The sequence below is a fragment of the Alexandromys fortis genome, unplaced genomic scaffold, assembly GCF_014885135.2.
Source record: "Alexandromys fortis isolate MF-2015 unplaced genomic scaffold, M_Fortis_MF-2015_v1.1 scaffold_175, whole genome shotgun sequence".
Taxonomy (NCBI): Eukaryota; Metazoa; Chordata; class Mammalia; order Rodentia; family Cricetidae; genus Alexandromys; species Alexandromys fortis.
In genome coordinates, this window is record NW_026068065.1 from 1,468,680 (window position 1) to 1,490,125 (window position 21,446).

The 21,446-nt window shown below is 44.3% G+C and overlaps 1 protein-coding gene across 1 annotated transcript in view; it reads right to left on the reverse strand.

Moving 5' to 3' along the window:
• Positions 1–11,040: 11,040 nt before the first annotated feature.
• The window catches only part of Ostm1 (osteoclastogenesis associated transmembrane protein 1), a 29,579-nt gene continuing 19,173 nt past the window's right edge, over positions 11,041–21,446 (reverse strand). The window contains exons 4-6 of the mRNA XM_050120532.1: positions 17,334–17,501; positions 15,624–15,789; positions 11,041–12,931 (exon numbers count right to left, since the gene is read on the reverse strand). Coding sequence (XP_049976489.1) covers positions 12,876–12,931; positions 15,624–15,789; positions 17,334–17,501 — 390 coding nt within the window. The 3' untranslated portion in view covers positions 11,041–12,875. The remainder of the gene's footprint in view (positions 12,932–15,623; positions 15,790–17,333; positions 17,502–21,446) is intronic.

Below are 21,446 nucleotides of genomic sequence, written 5' to 3' on the forward strand. Positions count from 1 at the left end.
ACTCAGGCCACACCCAGATCCCAAGGAAGACCACCAGAGAAGCCAGCGTGGTAGCTCCCTCCTGTAATCCCAGTTTCTGGGAGGCAGAAACAGAAAGGTTGCTGCTACAGTCTGGGCTAAAGCAAAACCCTGTCCCAATCAATCAATGAATCAGTCACTCAGTCAGTCTAAAATCCTTATGGTCCTATCACCGTTCTACTGGAATAGAAAAGAAATGAAACACTGGAGTTCCATGTGCTTGTCCTCTCTTATGGACCACTCTCCCAGCAACACCTGCCATTGGTAGACGCTCCATGTGGGAAGGAGGGGATGGCTGTCCACATGCCTGTGGCCCCTGGCCTCCCTGCCTCGTTTCCTTAACTTCCTCAAACATTCATGAGTTTATGAAGAGGAAATCTAATGGGGAATGGGACAAGTAAAATCATGTTCATAAAATGTAATGAGTAAGAGTAAAGCCACATTTTCCAAGAACTGCAATGATACCTAGGAGAAAATATGAGAAACCTATCTCCACAAGGATTTAGAGAGAGAGAGAGACAAAACTGCTTCCCTGAAGTGGAGGGAGAGGCTGTCCCCAGGAGAAAGCTGGAGTTATTTGCAAAGTCACTCTGCTTAGAAAACACAGCCATTTCCCATCAATGACTTTGTAAGGACCCATTGGGGACCTAAAATATTTATGATAAGGCAAGAAATGAAAGGAACCTGGGAAGACCTAGGAGATATATGGTGTCACCCAGTGGGGCTCTACATTCACAGACAAGGAAGTAGTCCCTGGGCCCATTGGGAAGTCATCTCTCTAATCTGACATTATTTTTTCACACATCTTTGTATTCTCACAGCTCTTGAAACTTTGATAACTCCATCAGGACAAGGTGGGCAGACGTTTCTTTCATGCCCACCAGTTCCCAAATAACCAACACAGAGACTTAATATTAATTATATTAATTAATATATAATATATATATTAAATATATTATATGCTCAACTGATAACTCAGGCTTATTACTAACCAGCTCTTACAACTTAAATCAAACCATTTATATTCATCAACATTTTGCCACATGGCAGTACCTCTCTTTCATCTTGCACCTCCTGTTCCCTCTCTGTGTTTGGTTGATGACTCCTCCAACTCCACCGTTCTTCCCAGCATTCTCTCTGCCCCCAAAATCCTGTCTAGCTATTAGCCAATCAGTTTTCTATTAGCAGTGAGAGCAACATATTTTCGCAGTGTACAGAAGGATTATTCCATAGCAGTCCTATGGAGATTTCTCTTGGTTGCCACCTTTTTTTATGGCAAATTGTACTATGCAGCCACCAAGGAAACTAGGGTATATTATCTGCATGATTGGCTAATTTGGAATGAAACTTTTATACTTTTGTAGTCAACCTGGCTTTTCATGGAATCTCAGAATCATATACATAGACATACATATATAATCATAGACAAAAGACATTAATCACTCTATTTAAAGGAATATGGAATTTAAATTTTAAATAAAATGTAATTGCCTACATGGGATCAAGTTCCATGCTGACCAGTTATATTGGTAATTGATTTTCAGCCTGGATCCTACCTGGGCGCGTATCTGCCCGCCCCCCACTGTAATTATCACTAGATCAAAGGTCTAGAAGGTCAGGACCACTTCCATCAGGGTCACTGCTGCAGCGCCAAGGCCTGTCTTGTCTTAGGGGACAAATGATATTTCTTCTTCAGTAAACAAATGAGAGGCCATTATCTAGAACCAGGGCTTTGGCATGATCTGAACTTGGTAGGATTATTTCTGCAGTGGCTGAAAGAGATGGAATTTAAGGGATAAACTGGAATCAAAGAGAGAGAGGGAGTGAACACCACAGGAGTATCAAATGTGTTGTTTTAGTTTCCTCCCCTGGAGGGATTTCTCTAAAGCCAAAGTTGGAGAACAGGGGAAAGTTCAGGAGCAGGAGGTCATGAACTTCCCGGGAACTTCCAGAGTGTGCGGAGAGATGCTACTGAGTGAAGCTAGGGTCTCAGTGTCACTAAAGCCACGTGATGTACAGGCAGGTTGTCTAGCTTAAAGATCTGACTATGGCCCCAGACCTCTCTGAAACCAGATTCCGTCCTGGGGTGGCTTTAAAATATCAAAGCAATGCAAAGCTACAAGTCTGTACAGTGAGGTTCACTGTGGTTTAGAGAACTCAGGTTGAGGCCACATCCCCTATATTGTGCTTTTAATTTTTCTTAATGATTTACATGGGACGTTAGCAGGGTTTTGTGGAAGAGAAATAGAAAGTGCTAGTAGGCTCCTTCTCTCTCGAAGGTATTATTTATTTTTATGATATGTGTAAGAGTGTTTTGCCTATATACATGGTATGCATGCAGATGCCCATGGAGGCCAGAAGAGGACACCAGATACCTTGGGGCTGGAAGTGGGTGCTTTTAACCTCTAAGGCATTTCTCAAACCCTGGAGGTCCTTTTTTTTTTTCTTGAGACAAGTCTCACTTTGATGTGGGGTTCCCCTCTGTATGCTGGTGAATAGCATTGGTTAATAAAGAAACTGTCTTGGGCCTGTGATAGGACAGAGTAGAGCTAGGCAGGGAAAACTAAACTGAATGCTGGAAGAAAGGAGGCGGAGTCAGGGAGAAGCCATGAAGCTGCCATCAGAGACAAACATGCTGAAACTTTACTGGTAAGCCACAGCCTCGTGGTGATACACAGATGAATGGAAATGGGTTAATTTAAGATATAAGAGTAAGCCAGAAATATGCTTTAGCTACTGGCCAAACAGTATTGCAAATAATATAGTTTTCATGTGGTTATTTCAGGGCTAAACATCCGGGAACAAACAAGCAGCCTTATTACAACAAGTTGGCATGCCAACATGGTTGACTAAATCCATGTAAAACCTGGGAAAGCTTGGAAAGGAATTCTAGACACTAAAAAAGTTTAGCTAGATTTATTTTTTCTGGAATGGGCTCTGCTTGCTGGTGGCATGCTGCAGCTCCTTTAAGAGAGGTCTTCCTGATTCAGCAGTAGCAGAAAAAAAAAACACTCTGTTTTGAAATGGCAGCTTCCTGGTCTGTGCTGCCATGAACTTTGGTTCTTTTGGGGGTTGATGCCCACCACCCACTTCATGTCCAGATGCGTATGTGCCCACTCAGAGTTGGGAAGAAAGTAGCTGAGACCATGCCCAGGCTCAGCATTTCCTGCCTGGGCAGTTGGTGGGATGGAGTCTGCTAGGAGTACACAGGTAGGAGAGCATGGCCAATTCCCACTGCCATACACAGAGATAGATCCAAGCCGCACAGTGTGCTGCATGGCAGATTTAGCTTTTACTCAGATAAAAAGGGTTTATATGTTGCACAGTGCTACCCAGAGTTAAGGTGGTGAGGATGGCTCCCACCTGGCAGTCCTAGAACCTACGGTGAACTACCTCCACCATATTTAAAGCCTGAGAGAAGTGGAACCAGCACCCAGAGCCACTGAGACCAAGTTGCTTAGCATTTTAAAAAGTACTCTTGGACAGAAAATGATTTCAGGTACACAATAGGACAGAAATAAGAATACTGTTGTTAGAGTCCAAGAAAGACCGAGGGGATTTGAGCAATGAGACTTTTCATCAGAAGCATCTGGTTCACTGACCCAGCTAAAGAGACAGGAAGCAGTGATATCAGCTGGACTGGTTCACATCAGCTTTGAGAAAGTCTGGGGCTCTCGGGTTTTACCTGGGCCTAGTATGATGCAGACTGCCTTTGGAGCAGTTTGCAGCCCTCAGTTGATTCCTCAGTTGATGGCGTCTGTCAACCAAGTAGAAATCCTCTAGGACAGATATGGACTAAGGACAGAGGTTAAAGTTAAGCACCTTAAAGAACCTGAAGCTTACATGAATTCTTTTAAGTTACAAAAGAGATTAGGAAACTGACTGAGACTCAAACCTTTGAGTCATTGTAAAAGCTTGGAGACTCAAAAATGATTTTGAGGTAAGAAACATTAACATCTCTTTCTTTATTCAGATGACTGGATGGATATATACATACACATATACACATACATGTGCACTATTAATATATTAATGTATTACAAATATATCATATATATATTACATATATGTGTGCTTGTATGTATGTATAGGTATATATATTTTGGACAGAGATGTTTTCAACATGATGAGAAGTGTTTTTAAGTATCAGAACTCCATCGATTAATATGTTAAAACTGAATTTTTGAAGTCTTGACACCATGTATTATTTTTAAGTTCTATTTTTTTAGATGAATCATTTATCATGAAATACAAGTGGCTGATTATTGAGAGCAGTCACTGCAAAGGAAGTTCCTCTTAAATGAGTAGTAAGAAGTTATATTGAAACCTGTTACTGTCATTAAATCTTTCTCACCTGGAGACCTAATAACTCTCAAAAAACAAGGCCTGAGTTTCATGTATGAAATGCCTTGACCACGTGGCTGCTGCTAAACCGGTAAAGCTATTGCCAGCTGTCAACATCATCAGAGATCTGAGAAGGCTACATCAGAGCAGGAAGGACAAATGGCTCTGTATCGATTAACATGGCTGAGACTTACCAGTTTCCTGCATGATTACCCTAGCCTCCTATGGTGATCTCCATGACTTCACTGGGGAGGGGACAGAGCCTGTAGGCATTCGGCTCTCATACAGGACATTAGCTTTCTACCGTCAAACAGAAAGTCTGAGACATTTTTCTGTCGGGGAAGAACTTGGGAAAACTGGATAAATCCTCAGACTTCCCAATACAGCTCTTTTGTAATCAAGCTAGTCTGAGTTGGGTTTCTGCCACTTGGAACCAAAACAAGTCTGAACAACGAGAAAAAAAAAGTAAGAAGAAAAGGAATGAAAAAGAAAAAAACACAAGCAGCAAGTTGCCGATGTTCTTCCTCTTGGAAAAGAACTTAATAAACTTCTCCGAGTTCAGTCAATTCAGTGGAAACAGACAGGGTCTAAGAAATACATATTTATTAGTGAACTATGGACAAATCACGTGTTTAGGAGAAGGCCTGGCTATGGTGGTACACACTCTAATCCCAGCACTCTGGAGGCAGAGGCAGGTGGATCTCTATGAATTCAAAGGCCAGCCTCGTCTATATTCTAAATTCCAGGCTAGCCAAGGCTACCCAGTGAGATCCTGTGTCCAAGAAAACCAAAAACCAAAACAAAACAAAATGTAAAAAGTTTAGGTGAGTGTTGGAAAAATAAGTGCACTTTCTTATTTTGTTTTTTGGTTTCCTTCACTGGTGTTAAGTTTTGCTTTTGAAATTGTTAAGAGGAAGAAAATTAAGTGAGCTGAGTCAGTCAAGGGGGACGGAATAGCTTGCTAGAGAGGTGTAGGGAGAAAGGGTGAGCAATGCCACCATGAACGAAAGAGGCCTAGCTTGGGCCTTGTGTGGCTTTGCCGCTGATGTCCCACCACTTAGATAAGTCATTGTCACCGTCACCATTTCTACACATGAGAAATTGGACTGGAAAAACGTGTGTGCAATGTCTCTCTTCCTGACATGATATGGACACTATTCTAGTATGTTCCCTAAGTCTAGTAGACAAGTGAAGGCAGCAAGGACATGGGATCCTCACTGCTGAGTTCACAACTATCCAAAGTGTGACTCGGGTTTCTCAAGAGGTCCGGCTCAGGAGGAATCTCTTCCAATGCTAGCCTCAAGTCATCCTGCAAGAGGCAGACACAACCTACCATTTGAAGCCAGTCTAGTCGAGGTGTGGCACCCAAGGCAAGTGTCCTTGCTTTGCCAAGTCATTCAGCTCCCTAAGCAGAAATGGTAATGCCAGTGTCCCCCTCTTCCCTCCTCACCCACTGAAAGAGTCTCAGTCCAAACTCAACCTTAGCTAGATGTGCACACCTGGACTCCATCCATCCTGGAAAGGGTGCCTGCCTTGTGGAGACCGGAACAAACTGGTTTCCCACAGCAAAATCCTACAGCTTAATCTCTCCCCTGGAAAAGCAGGGTACAGTGTGACTGAGAAGCTATGAATGAGAAAGCCAGCTGATAAGCTGTTAGAGAAAGCCCACCAGGAAGTCAGGTCAACTGAAGCTGCTTCTCCACAGCTGGGTTCAAAGGACAGAGTAAGAAAATGCAGCCCTTCCTTTCGTGCTTCTAAACTTTGCTTCATTTATCCCAAGTTATTGTCATTATGATTTTAATTTTATGTTATGTCTCGTTTACATGTATTTCTATATACGAGGTGGGTGCTGGGAATCAAACTCAGGTCCTGTGTAAGAAGAGCCAGTGCTCTTAACTTCCAGACATCTCTCCAACCCCAAATATTACTGCTTTTATTGCATGTGCAAGAGTTTTGGCCCGTGCGTATGCACGTTCACCATGTCTGTGCAGGAGCCCACAAAGGCCAGAGAGGGGTATCAAAGTCCTTGGAACTCGAGTTACAGATAGTTAGAAGCCATCTGTGTGGTGTGGGACAATTCTGTATTCTGTCAATTATGTTTTAAATAAATGCTGATTGGTGAGTAGCCAGGCAGGAAGTATAGGCGGGACAACCAGACAGGAAGTTGAGGCGGGGCAGTGAGAACCGAAGTATTCTGGGAAGAAGAAAGCTCTTCTTGCAGTCCTGCCCAGACACGGAAGAAGGAAGATGTGACCTGCCCTGCCGAAAAAGGTACTAAGCCATGTGGTTAACATAGATAAGAATAATGGATTAATATAAGTTATAAGAGTTAATAAGAAGCCTGAGCTAATGGGCCAATCAGTTTTATCATTAATATAGACTGCCGTGGATTTTTCTTTGGGGGCTTACTGGCTGTGGGAACTGGGCAGGGCAGAAATCCCAACAAACAGGTCCTCATGTTACATCTGTGGGTGCTGGGAACTGAACCAGCTCCTCTGAAAAAGCAGACAATGCTCTTAACCTCTGAGCCATCTCTACAGCATTGCTTTGCTTCATTTCTGCCAAAATGGTCAATGAGGAGCTTGACTCTTGACAGACTTCCCCCACAGAGTAGGTATTTAATAAAGTTTTATTGAAATAAATCAACAAGTACATGAACACATCTGCTGGTGTGTGGTCCTGAATGCTGAGCCACAAGGATAAAACATGCTCCTTAGGAGAGACAGCATCTCTGAGACAGGAACGCCATCCACGCAACTGGAACAGCTTTCCCACTACAGACCCTCTCAGGAAGAGCCATAATGGATCTCATGGAGGTGCTTCCTCAGACAAGGCACACAGGACCATGCATTGTTTGCTCATGATTTCTGAGAGCTTGTAGTCGAACTGAAGGAAAGTGTGTCCATGTAGAACACTAAGAATCACATAAATCGGCAAATAACCAATCTTAAATGAACTGAGAGGGAAGTCTGGTTAGAATCAGAATTCAAGAAGGAAGAAGAGTGGGGCTGGGCCAGTCCAGAGAGCTGCACTGGAGACGAGGACCTTGACGTTGGTGAAGAGAACAAGTATGGGGGCTTGTGTTGATTTTCTGGGCCCTGCTTCATGTGGAGCATCACAGTGCTACTGTCCAGATGCATGCCCAAGTCCTCCCCTCGGCTGCATGGTGGGCAAATCTCCCATCAGCACTAGAGCAGAGAAGGGCCCACCAAGAGCAGCACAGTTTGAGAGTGGCTAGGGTCAATGGGTTCTGTTCTGGGGTGGCTAGGGCTTCCTGGCTGCACCCGAGACATAAATTGGCTGCCTCAGGTGAACCTTCAGGAGAATCAGCTGCGGAGCGCTAATTCCGAGTGAAACTGCCTTGATTACAATGGAAGACATGGCAAGGCAATATCATTTTAACTGCTGCAGCTTCCAACGAAACACAAAGCGGCATTAGTGTTCTCTGCCTGCGATGCTGAGGTTTAAGCAGTTAATCTCATTTCGGATGAATGGCATGTTCATTACAGCAAGTAAGTAAGTAATGTGTGGGATTACTGAAGCGGAAAGATGAATTAAACCAGCTCTGGGCATCGTGTTGATATTTTCCTAACCGTCTGCTAGAATTTGGCATTTTTCAACATTTGGAGCTAATCAACACTCGCTTAGAAGAGATCAGGTGACAGGACTGAAAGGATGGTGCCTCTTAGGATGCTAAGTTTAAGGGCAACGACACATGCTACCTGGCACTTCCTGAAGCCCTGATTTTTTGGTGCCAAAGCAAAAGTTTCCTTAATGCAAGGTAGCTTATCCCACTACCCACTGCAAAGCTACGCTTCTGCCATTTACGCTTTTCACAGCAGCTGAAGGACTCACTCAAGGACACGTAAACATCCTTTGACATCAGTCATTCTCAACCTGTGGGTCTTGACCCCTTTGTGGTTGAATATCAGAGATCCCACATATCAGATATTTATATTATGATTCATAACAGTAGCAAAATTACAGTTATGAACTATCAGTGAAATAACTATGTTTGGGGGTCACCACAACATGGAGAACTGTACTAAAGGGTCACAGCATTAGGAAGGTTGAGAACCAGTTTCACATGGACCTGCTACAGACATTTCACAGCCTGGCTCAATACATTGAGCAATGATACTTTGTCATCTTCCATCAAATAACCATTACACCGACTCCAACCCATTCATCAAACTGACGGCACAAGAGACAAAGGAGAGGAAGTCCCTGAAGTGGAAGATGTTACTATGTAGCCAGAAGATAATGCGATCACAAAGATAAAGACTCTGGGGAGCAACCTGGCCGGCACATGTCAAGAGCCAAAGCACAGCTTGCAGGAGGCAGAGGCAAATGGGTCCGGTTTGTGTGGAGGTTGCATGGTGAGATACTGTCCCAAACAAGAGAAGAAAGAAAAAGCCCAACTGTGTGTGCAATTTGTGCACAGAGTGTTCCTCAAGGGAAACCACGGGCAAGTGCTTTGGAGCATTACTGAGCACTATTGGGTGCTTGCTTAGTATTTGTATATTTCATCTTATTCAATTTGCACAGTAATCTTTGTCATTACTTCTCATTTCTTTAAGACAGATTCTCACTATGTAGCCCTGGCTGTCCTGGAGCTCACTATATAGACCAGGCAGGCTGGCCTGGAACTGACAGAGATCCTCCTGACTCTGCCTTCCAAGAGCTGGGATTAAAGGTGTGCACCCCCATGCAGCATTTCCTCCCGTTTCACAGATGTGGAAACTGAGGCTCAGAGACTTAAACTGTTTGTCTAAATAAGGGGGAATGCAGGAGTTTATACTTAGGTGTGATTTCAAAGTTCTTTCCCTGCCCATATGGTAATTTACATCCTTAAGAAATGTAAGGGAGGAAGTGGGGCTGGAGAGATGGCTCAGCAGTTAAGTGCATTTACTGATTATTCAGGACTGAATTTGGTTCCTGGCACCCATATTGAGCAGCTCCAGGGATCTAATGACTTTGACCTCCTTAGGCACCCACGCTCATATGCACATGTCCACATGCAGATACACATATATGTAATTAAAAATAATGAAGCTAAATTCTTAAGCAGATTGCTGTATGTGTATGTTTGCCTGCATGTATTTATGTGCACCATATGTACATCTGGAGCCAGCTGAGGTCAGAAGAGGGCATCCAGTCCATTAGAAGTGCATGACAGATGGCCGTAAGCCACCATGTGGCTGCTGGGAACTGACCCTCAGTCCTCTGCAAGAGCAACGAGCAGTCATAACCACTGAGCCACATCTCCAGCCCTAAATTCTTTCTTTCTTTCTCTTTAAAGAAATATGAAGGCCGGGCGATGGTGGCGCACGCCTTTAATCCCAGCACTCGGGAGGCAGAGACAGGCGGATCTCTGTGAGTTCAAAACCAGCCTGGTCTACAGAGATAGTTCCAGGACAGGCTCTAAAGCCACAGAGAAACCCTGTCTCGAAAAACCAAAAAAAAAAAAAGAAAGAAAGAAATATGAAGCAGGACCTGGAAGATGGGTCAGTGACTAAAGACCTAGCTCTAAAGTAAAAGACCTGTGTTCAAATGTTCAACACCCCAGCATGGCTACCCATGCTCCAGCAGATGGTCCTGCACCCACGCACATCCTGGCAGCAGGACACGGACTCCCTGGGTTTCAGGGGGTGGGGGAGAGCAATGAAGTGGGGAGGAAAAGCGGGGGAGAGTGCAGGAGAGTTAATAGGGGGTGGATTTGATCAAAGCAAATTATAAGCATATATGAAAGCCTCAGTTTACACCCGAACGTAAGGTTTAGCATCGGTGTGATCAATAATTTTTAAACTAAAATATTGTATGAGTAAGTCTGTGTGCTTTGTTTTTGTGGGTGGTTTGAGGCAAATATCTATCGTGTCTTCTCTTAATAAAGTCATCCATTTATTAAGTCAAAAAGAAAAAAAAAAGAAAGTCTCAGTTTAAAGCTGTCTATTAGGGCCAGCAAGATGGCTCAGCAGGCAAAGGCACTGCCACCACCACCCCTGATGCCCTGACTCCAATCCCCAAGACCCACATGGTGGGAGAAAACCTACCAGGTGTCCTCTAGCCTTCATGCATGTGTCCCTCCCAACCCCCAAAAACAGATTTTTTTTTTAAAAAAAGTATATTAAGAATAAAAAATTAAAGTATAGCACTTCCAAGAAACACAAGAAAATAGTAACATTTACCAACTAAATCCTTGGGTTATTCACTTGTTTAGAGTTGTGCTCCAGGCCGGAGTGCAGCTTAGGGAAGAGCACCTGCTCAGCACACACACGGCCTCCAGCTCTATCTTCGTCTGCTACTACACTGACTTTTAGATAATGTGTATTAGACTCTGAAAAACACTATTTTACCCCCCAAATCCAGCACCAAAAATTCCAAGGTATATTTTATTTTCAGTAAAAGTATTAATTAGATAAGTAACAAAACTCAAAGCTAAAGAGTGATGTTCTATCTCAAGTCATTTAAATAAATTAAGAATTCAGTTACAGTCGTTTGTAGTGGTACACGCCTTTAATCCCAGCACTTGGGAGGCAGAGGCAGGTGGATGCCTGTGAGTTCAAGGCTGGGCCTGGTCTACAGAGTGAGTTCCTGGACAGGCAGGGCTACATAGTGGGACCTTGTCTCGATAATAATAATAAATTAAGAGAATAAAAATCAATTACAGCACTCCAATTTCCTTGGAATTTCCTTTATTGTAAAGCATAAGGAGAAAAGGGTTTCTCGTCACATACATAGCCCTGTGTGTACATTTTTCACGACCATAAGATGAAATTCTTATGCACTTCAGCAGAACACTTAGCATATGTTTTTCAAATCTATTTCTGATGCAACTCATAGGGAGCGAAGACCTTGCTGAAGTGCTCATCAGCTTTTTATCCAAAGGCAACGGTTTGCACACAGGACTGAAAGGGGCTCCAGGAGCCACCACTCACCCTTCAAACGTGTCACCTTGCTAACATGTAAACTGGTTTTGTCTGCATTAATGAAGACGGCCTTCACTGGCCCTCAGCCACGGGCTTCCAATCCAGACAGCATCCTTAGCAACAGCAGCAGGAACAGTGACAGCAGCACACCGGAGCAGCACTGGAGCGGGTCCCAGAGGGTGAGAAAAGCTGGGGCAGCATCGTCTGATTGTCACACACACGCAGCACGTGCGGTAAAACAGAAACCACGAAACACTCCCGTCTCCTCCTAGAGTGCGTTACAGTCTGGAAGGGCCTTCAGACTCAGCAGTCAGCCAGGGAAGTCTCCAAATTTACATCCTGTCCCCACCCAGAAACAGAATTAACAAGCAAGATCATCAACTCTTATATCCCAAGAAATAAAACTGAAGGATACTGAAACAAAACATTGTTTGAAAGGTTGATGGAAACAGTCCAAAGTAGACCTGACAGGGAAACGTGTGATCTCATTTCCGTCATATTGCTTTCATCCTTTACGGAATCGGAGGGGACATCACCTTGGCTGAAGAGCTTCCTGTGTGAGACTGTCACCCACTCACCTCCCATATAAACTATGCAGTGCCTGCTCAGTGAGCACCCCTCCTCCCTGTGTGCTCCCTCAACCTTAGGCTTTTCAGTGAGCACCCCTCCTCCCTGTGTGCTCCCTCAACTTTAGGCTCTGGTATTCCTCCTTCACCTCTCTCCAACTCTCCAAATATTCCAAGATGAAATTTTCATTAAAAAGCACAATTAAATACAGTGTGACACACTTGTACTACATTTCATTTAGAGAATAAGTTACAAGTCACCAAATAATTTAATGAAATTCACAATGTAAATCCACGGCATAAAATAAACCCATCCTGTCCTGAAGCTAATAGAGAAGTCCAGTGATTTTAAATTACTTATGAAATAAAGGCAGAAATAAGGTGTAAAATACTATTTATAAAAGTCAAGTAAGAAAACCAGTTACCATACATCTTTTAACAAAGATGAATGTACGATGTGGCTCATCACGTCTGAAAATTGTTAAGGAGGTTTACAATTAGTGGTTTCAAAAATGACTTCAGGGAAACTAGAGAGTGCATTATTTCAATGTATAATATATTAAATACTTATATACACATACACAATAATACTGCAATGGGAAGTCATTTACGTTTCTCCTTGGGCCGGCTGCCATCTGGGTCGGCAATAGTGGCTAATGTGTATACGGCAGTCTCCAGCGGCCTGGGTTCTGTGGACTTGGAAGTGTCAATGAGGAGATAGCAGGAGTGCCAAGTAGTCATACGCCCGCAAAAACAAAGTCCTGGCTGCTACTCTAACACATACACCTTAGAATATGTAACACTACTGTATCCGAAAATTAAAAATACAGAAATCTTTACAAATGGGTGGGCAGGGAAAGGAAACGTGAAAACTGTCGTTCAGAATAAATTATAAATACGCAGCGCTGGCATTTCATAAGAAGGTGATGTGTCAGATCCTGGTTCATCGCCTCCTGACCACACGGTGGTCCAACCACCCACTCACGCCATGTGAGGTCGAGTCCACGCTTTGCAGGTTTCAGGTGGAATTTTCTTGAATGTTGGCAAAACTGGTGCTTGACTTGAGACGTTTGGCTGGGGAGACACAAGCATTGTCAGTCCAGGCGCGCTCACGGTCTACGCGCAAACCACTGTGTCTGTCTATTTATTGGCTGAATCGGATTTGATCCAATTTTTTAGAATTAAACCTAACGTGTTTTTTTTTCCTTTATAAACAGCATAAAATTAAGCTAAGTAGAAATTACCCATGACTTGTTTAAAAGCAGTATCGAATAAAACAGGCATCCATACCCTCTTGAGCATTGCGATCTTAAACGTGTAGAGAAAGAGCAACAGTAAAAGTCCAGGCTGGAAATCTGACCCTAAACACCCCTTAGGAGACAAAAAATGTCTGCAAAGCCTCTACAGCAGATACATTTAAGTATGAAGCCTGAGGAAATGTTCCTAAATCTAGGACGAGACGACACCCACTTATGGAACACTGTATACTAATGTCGCCGTGCAATGTGGCGAGACAAGAGGGAAAGTATCCGCAGAAGGAACATTTCCTCAAGCAAGGCACATGCTACGAGCCTGTAATCCCGGCACTCGGGAGACTAAGACTGGGGGATTGTGGGTTTAAAACCAGCCAGGACGACATAGCAAGTTCCAGGTCAACCTCTGCAACACAGTGAAACCCTCAGACCTGCATGCAAACACTTTTTGGGGGGACTGGGGAACTAGCTCAGTGGTAAAGGGTATTTAGTACCCAGCACCAAACCAGAACAGCAACAAAACTCCACCATTGTGTGTGTGTGTCTGAAAATGTCACAATGAAGCTTATTATTAATGTTGTATAATTACTACCATATGCTAATAAATAAGGATAAAATTCAGTCAAAGGCCTCTCTGGTTTAAAAAGGAAAAGATTTACAAAGAAAACTGAGTTGTATATCACACATACGTGCACAAATAGACAGACCATTAACAAAATGGCACAACCAGCCATGATTATGATGCTCATGGGACTGAGCCACTAGTCTAAACATAGACTCACGGCTCCCTGGCTAGGTCAAGTGTTTAGAACGGTTAAGTGTGAATGCTTCTCATGCTCCAGAGTCGCATGCTGCGATCCGAGAGTGGCTGGCCTCGAAGGCTTGTAGCCCAGAGCAGGGCTGCAGAGGGCCCTGGCACCTCTGTTCCTGTCTTCTTTAAACCCTGTCATGAGTCCCATAGCCAAAGGCAAGAATCACTGCCCTAGCATGGCTTCTTGGACCAGTGGGCAGCTTTAAAGGGTACTGAGCCTGGGGTGGATTTGGAAAGCAAATGAAATCAGTAGCTCAGGTTTTTGTTTTGGCTTGGTTTTTACTTACTTTACTAAAAACTGCTTCTTACTAATTATCAAATTACTTAATAAACTGGCAAGGTGGTAAGACCTGGAAATCTAAGGACCTGAAACTTGCTGGCCTCTCTAGTCTAGCTGGCAAGGCCCCACATCCTCTAAACTCCTACCCAAAGCATCATCTGTGGGTGTGTTCCAGTGCCCTCACTCTGTGATGCAGTCACACTGTGCACCTCCACATCTGCACAGCTGTCATGACCAGGGTAGGGTCATCACACTGTGAGGCACACACTGTGCCTTCTTCCTTTACCACATTTCATTACAGTATGTTTTGGTTAACAGTGAGTAACCGCTTATTGAACAGAAGCATAATGAGAAATACATGAGCCAGACCTCATGGGGCAGACCTGCAATCCCAGCATGTGGTCAGCCTGGGTGCTCTTCCCCTACCCCAACCCGATCTGCTCTGCTTCTCTTCACTGTTTTTCTATTCTCTATCTCCTGCTATCCCTGCACCCCCCCCCCCCGCCATGTCTACTTCTTTCTCTCCCTGCTCTGGACTCTTCCAGATGCTTCTGGCTGTTCTCTTTCACGTTTACAATAAAAACTGTCCCCTCAACCATACCATGGACGTCATCAGCTTATGGAGGGAGGAAGGGAAAAGGGAAGAGGAAGGAGAATAAAGGTGGAAAGGGAGAGGAAGTGTCCATGAGGGCTCCTTCTGCACACTAGCGCTTGTGGGGATTTGTCGGGCATGGTTTTCCCACCCCCTTCTTCCTTTCTCTCATTTTTGTTGTTTGTTTGCTTTTTGTTTTAATTTATTTAATGTTTGTTTTTGACATAGGGTTGAACTGTGAAGCTGTGGCTGGCTTAGAACTGCTCTGTAGCCCAGACTGGCTTAGAACACAACGATCCATCCACCTGCTTCTGCCTCCTCAGGGCAGAGCTGCCTGACATTTGATCCAGTATGTTTCCCATAAGAATTTTCACAGGAATAGTGTTCTGAGGAGTGATACTAATATTAAATAGACTACATTATTATTTTGTTCAACAAATGCTCATGAGCACTCGCTGTGGCCAGGCACTTGATAGGTTCTGGTAAGACGATGCTAAACAAGAAAAAAATTCTTCTTCTGACGAGCTTCACAATCCAATCAAGGAAGACGAATCCATCAGGCGGAACAAGTAAATGAAAGTTAAGCAGCCTGCATTATTCAGCTCACACCAGCTTACTGACTGAATGCCATTAAAAAAAAGACCACATGGGGCAAGGAAGACGGCTTGGCAGGCAAAGGTGCACGCCATACTCTTTCTAAAACAGACCTATATATTTCTTCCTACTGAGCGACTTAGGCATGCAGGCCAGTGGTTAAAACTGTCCTCCCAACTCCTCAACCCCCAAATCTCCTCAACTAAACAGAAGAAAGGCTACAGCGAGGAACTTACGTAGAATGAGTTTGCGTTTCTTTTGTTCCGAGTGAAGGAAGCTGCTAAGGTAGAAGACTACGGGCAGAAAGAGGATAAACACAGAAACAGCGACTACGGACACCGTGTCACTGCAGGTGACCGAACAGTTGAAGGTCCGACTCCAGAGCTTTCGGGTGATGTTCATCTGGAAGAATGCACATTATACTATTATCTGATATCACACTTGTCTTTAGTAGATATATATAATCTTTTAGAACAGCCTTAAAAATCTACTGTTAGTTGAGAAAGAAGCTTGTTTACAATTAGTCACTGTATAAACTTATAACCATAAAAAACGTAATATTCTAAACATATGATAATCACCAAGAAATGCTAGGATGTGAACCATTTTATCTCCCAGAGAATGTACAGCTATAAAAATAGAGTTAAGAGTCTGTTTCCTTGAAAAGTTTATTTATTACTGACAGCCTGCCATTAACCAAGTACAATCCTAGGACAGAGATAAAAGATCAAAGTCCTATTAGGAGCAGCCACGTTAAGTGGTTTTTGCTATCCTCAGCACTACTGTTCTAAGTTGGTTTGATATTCACACTTGCTCTTAACAAGTAAGTTTAGCTGTTTTGACCTTGAGTTTTCTACTTTGAGCCAAAGATTTGTTTTCCCAAATAACTAATTCTCACACATCTTAGAGCCTAGGGGGCACGACTGCCACCTAGTGGTGATGTGTGAAAAGACAAGCTATACAGTGGAGAAAAGCTTCCCCAAGCCCCAACATTTGCCCTACCAACACTATTAACAAAAGCAGCACTAAACGCCATTTTGGGCATGGTGGCACGTGCCTGTAATTCTAGTACTAAGGAGATGAGGCAGGAGGATCACTTCAAGTTCAAAGCTTCCCCTACAGGCCTAGGCTTCATAGTAGGACTTCCTTTTAAAAGAAAGTGTGCACACCACGTTCTCTCTCTCTCTCTCTCTCTCTCTCTCTCTCTCTCTCTCTCTCTCTCTCTCTCTCTCTCTCTCTCTCTCTCTCTCTTTACCTCTAACTTTTTATCTGACCGAGGCAGCTNTCTCTCTCTCTCTCTCTCTCTCTCTCTCTCTCCTGTTCTTTGTCCTACCTACTAAATGATGAATTAAGAAACACTAAGTCAAACCGGGCAGTGGTGCACATGCCTTTAATCCCTTGGGAGGCAGAGGCAGTTGATTTTTGTGAGTTTGAAGCCAGCCTGGGCTACAAAAGTGAGTTCTAGGACAACCAGGACTGTTACACAGAGAAACTTATCTCAAAAACTGGGAAAGAAGCACTTGGTCCTCGTCCTCATGTGGCTTTTATTTCAGTGAGGAGACAGCCATGAGAAAATGTTTTCAGGCTATCACACATATAAAGAAGTTAATCAACAATTAAGTGACTAAAATCTCTGAAAACATGGCAGTAAAACGTCAAAGCTCTTTAACCAGCACCACCGGACAAGAGCGCCACGCCCCTGAAAACCACACCCACTTTCTACTTTAAAATCAAAACATGCCAAATTAACTCATCCATGAGGAGCCAGGTTAATGGCCATCCTGGTTTGATACAGATCCATAAAACCTCACTACTCTGTAACTACTGCAGTTCCTTCTGGGTGAAGATGCCGTGCATATTCCAGCGCACCCGCAAAGAGACAGGACACTAAAATCGCACCCAACAGCTGCAAACCAACCGTGAGCCATGCCAGAGGAGGTACTTACTGCATCTTCCACATCAATGCACAAGTGCGTGCCCGGTTCAGCCTTATTCTCAAGCCCGTTCATTTTCTGCAGCTCATTATAAAGGGTGCTCAGATTTTTGTATGCATCATTGCAGTTTTTACACACTTCGGAGTAATTTTTTGGTGAGAGAAGATTGTATGTGCGCCCCTGAAATGACAAAGGTAGATAGGCGTATGACACACAGTACATATTGGACATGGCATCCCTGCATGTCAACCGCCCGACACCCTCTCCCTCCAAGCCCGGAGAGAAGACACTATGGTGTGTTAAAGTACTAGCCTGACCCCAGAAACAAAGCCACAGCCATAGCCACCAGACAGATGAGACAGCACACCCTGGGGAAAGACCCTCTTTAACAAATGGAACAGGGAACTGGATATCTGTGTCAGGACTGGACCCAGATCCCCAGACCTCACCTCAGCAAAAATGAACTGAAAAACAGATCAAAAACCTTAATTTAAGACCTGAAACTTTGAAACTACTGGAAGAAAACATACAGAAAACACAAAGTTATAAGACTGGGCAATGAACGCAGCTGATGGCTAGGGTGGGGGTGGGGGTTAGGGTGCAGTCCTTGGAACCCACATGCAATCTGTCTTCTGACTTCCTCATGTACCCCCAAGTAAATATATGAAAATCATTCTAAAAGAAAGAGAAAAAGGAAGGGAGGGAGGGAAAAGGGGGAGAGGGAGGGAGAGAGAGGGGGAGAGAGAGAGAGAGAGAGAGAGAGAGAGAGAGAGAGAATACCAGGTGGTGCACACCTTTAATCCGAGCATTGGGAGACAGAGGCAGGTGAACCTCTGTGAGTTCTAGCCCAGCCTGGTCTACATAGTGGATCCAGGACAGCCAAGGCTACACAGTGAAACCCTCTTTAGAAAAAGCAAATCAAACCAAACCAAAACAAACAAAAAACAAACAAAAACTCCACAAAACTCTAACAGCTCAGGGAACAGGCATGAATCACAATCCAACTGCACGGGGCTGCAAAGCCCTGCCCAGCAAAGGTGAGAGTCCTAGAAGGAGGAGGTGACCTGCCAGCTGTCCCCCGATCTCTGTAGACTGAGAATGCAAGAAATACACTCAGAGCTGAAATCAATGAACTCCAAAGGAACAAATAATCCAATCAATAAATGGACAGATGAGTTGATAGATCTCAAAGGAAATACAAGTGGCAATAAATACCTGAAAAAATGGCCATCAGATGAATGCAAATCAAAGCCACTATTCCATGCAGTCAGAATAGCCATCAAGAGAACAGTCAGCAGCTACCTGTCACAGCCAAGAGGTTTTACACATCTGCGACTTTCCTGTCACTCAGAGAAGTGTAACTTCACCCCCCCCCCCCATCTCTTCTCTAGCAGGCTTTCCTTTACACTTTGGCCTACACCAGCACCTCAGGCTTCATTCCCTACTCTTCCTCGAAAGCCTCCCTCCCTGCTGCGTGGCTGCTGGTCCACCACGAGTAAGACCTCCATCACAGTTTCAATGGCAGAGTTGTCTTTCCTCCTCTCATGGAGATCCCCCTGCCTCTGCCTCCACAGCCCAGCTGGAATGAATACACACAAGGTTTGAAAGTAAAGGGGAATAATTTTGGAAGAGTTAGAGGACCAATGGGAGGTGGAAGAGAGACAAAGGAAGGCCAAAGGGTCTGTGAGCATGATCAAGGCATAGCTTATATACATGTAAGAAAATAAAATGTCATATTAAGACTCATTACTGTTTACAATTAACATACATTAATAAAAAGGAAGAGAGGAAATGCACAAAAGTCACTGTTAACCCAAGGAGGAGATAGTGATGATGGGCTGTTATGACGGGAGGTTACTAGACCACCTGGGCATGGAGTCCTGAGGACTTGAGGGCACAAGGCAAGGGTCTAGAACTTTCTAGATCTGGTATGCGGGCACAAAGCAAAGGCATCTAGCACTCACTAGGTGTCTCTTAATCTTGAAAACCACTACACAGGCCTCTGATGAATGCTGAAGAGGATGCTGGAGACATGAGTAGTTCACATGCCATGGAACTTCACTGTGTATGCACACACATGCACACACAAACATACCCCCACACAAATGCACGCACACACACACACACACACAGAGTAATGTTCGATGCCAGCAACCCTCAAGTTCCGGCTTCTAGGCAGACGCCTGTCTAGTCAACACACCCTTACCTTTGCTCACTACTTTTTTAATTATTTACCACGGAGCGTGAGTAAAGGACATCTGCTGATCATGGGGATGGAAGAGAAGAGGGAAAATCAGAGCCACTGGACCTACAATGTGACCTTTACCATCCAGCTGACACAGCGTCTCCCCTTAAACTCCTCCAAGAAACGCACATGGAAGGCTTTACACAGACCCAGCACAGAATCCTGGTGGTGGTGGTGTGGGCGGGGATAATACAGTTCCTTTTACTAAAATTAAAAATGCACACACTTTCGGTATGGCATTCCACTCCTAGGAATCCGCTAAACACATTCTTATAAGAACTTGCGGTGATGTGCAAAAGGCTGTGAGTGGCAGTTTTTTGTAACCGTCAAACACTAAAACAAACAGCATCTGACCCGCTATGAGGAGGGACTCATCAAATAAACGGTAGCATCATCGCACTCTGAAAACGGCACAGCTTCTGAAGATGAGGGAGGGAGAGGGTTCTAGAAGATGGGAGGTGATGGCACATGTGTGGACTTTGAGGACTCCTCCCTAAGGCCCAGTGAAATGAGGCTGACGCCAGAACCCGGAAAAACACTGCATGTGGGCCCACTTCAGCTCAGGAAGCCTCTCCTACACCCACAGCACCCCAGGAAGGTGCTACACCCTTCTGCCCACGACTACCCAGACTCGGGACACAGGAGGCTGTCACAGTAGCCTGGCCTGTCCTCTCTGTGCTGTCACCAGGGCAGGCTGGGATTCGAGAGAAGCCACCTGTTAGCACCCACTGCTCAAGGTGGATCTGGTGCAGCCTGCGACCCTCCTCCCTGCTGAAAGCCGCTGGGCCACCTGTCACGTGTCTGTTGGCTGCGCCCCATCACGCAGTCCCCACTACCCCATAAAATGCTGACCTGTCCCTGGACTCAGCCCACAGAGCCATTTTACCTTCACTCTTAATCTAGTCTCACCAGAGTCAGATGGTACACAACCTGGCAGCCCTGCCCCACCTCATGGTTAGCATCATGTGAGTTGGATGTCTGATAGGAGCATAAGAGTATCATACATAACATGTTCAAAACAGAATTCTTTTAAAATTGTATTGCATTTATTTATTATTGGCTATTTATATGTGCATGTGCATACATGTGCAAGAATGCACAGGCACACACTTGCTGTGCTGTGTAAGTAGTGGTCAGAGAACCTGTTGGAGTGGGTTCCTTCTTAGGACCATGTGGGTCCTAAGATTTAAGTCACCAGGCTTGACAACCAGTGCCTGTACATCTCTCTGGCCCCAAACATTCTCCTCAAGGGCCTCCCCCTGCGTCTCCCTGCAGCCTGGCCTCACACAAGTCCTGTTACCTCTGTGCCTCAGTGTCCTCTCAGTGAGGACGTCCAAAAACAGGGGGACATGAGTGAAACTGTGTGGAAACTTCTGAAGAACCTTTGTTCTCACTGAGTGAACCAGTGATTAACAATTGCTGGTTCTATAATATTTACCTGAGATTTTTTTTTAATTAAAAGTTACTCCAATTTAAAAAGGAATGTTTTTCAAAATCTATTTTACGTGCATGGGTGTTTTCTGCATGTATGCATGTGTACCATGTGTGTGCCTGGTGTCTACAGAAGCCAGAAGATATTCAGTGCTCATGGAGCTAGAGTTGCCATGTGGGTGCTGGGAACTGAACCCAGGTCCTCTGTAAGAGCGACCAGTGCTCTTAGCCACTGAGCCATCTCTCTAGCCCCTATTTCCTTTAAAGATTTTTTGTTACTATTATTATTATTATTATTATTTTGTTTGTTTTTTGAGACAGGGTTTCTCTATGTAACAGTTCTGGCTGTCCTGGCTCTTCTGGAACTACCTCTGTAGATCATGATGGACTCGAACTTCCTATGTGCTGAGATTAAAGGTGTGCACCACCACTGCCTGGAAAAACTAAAA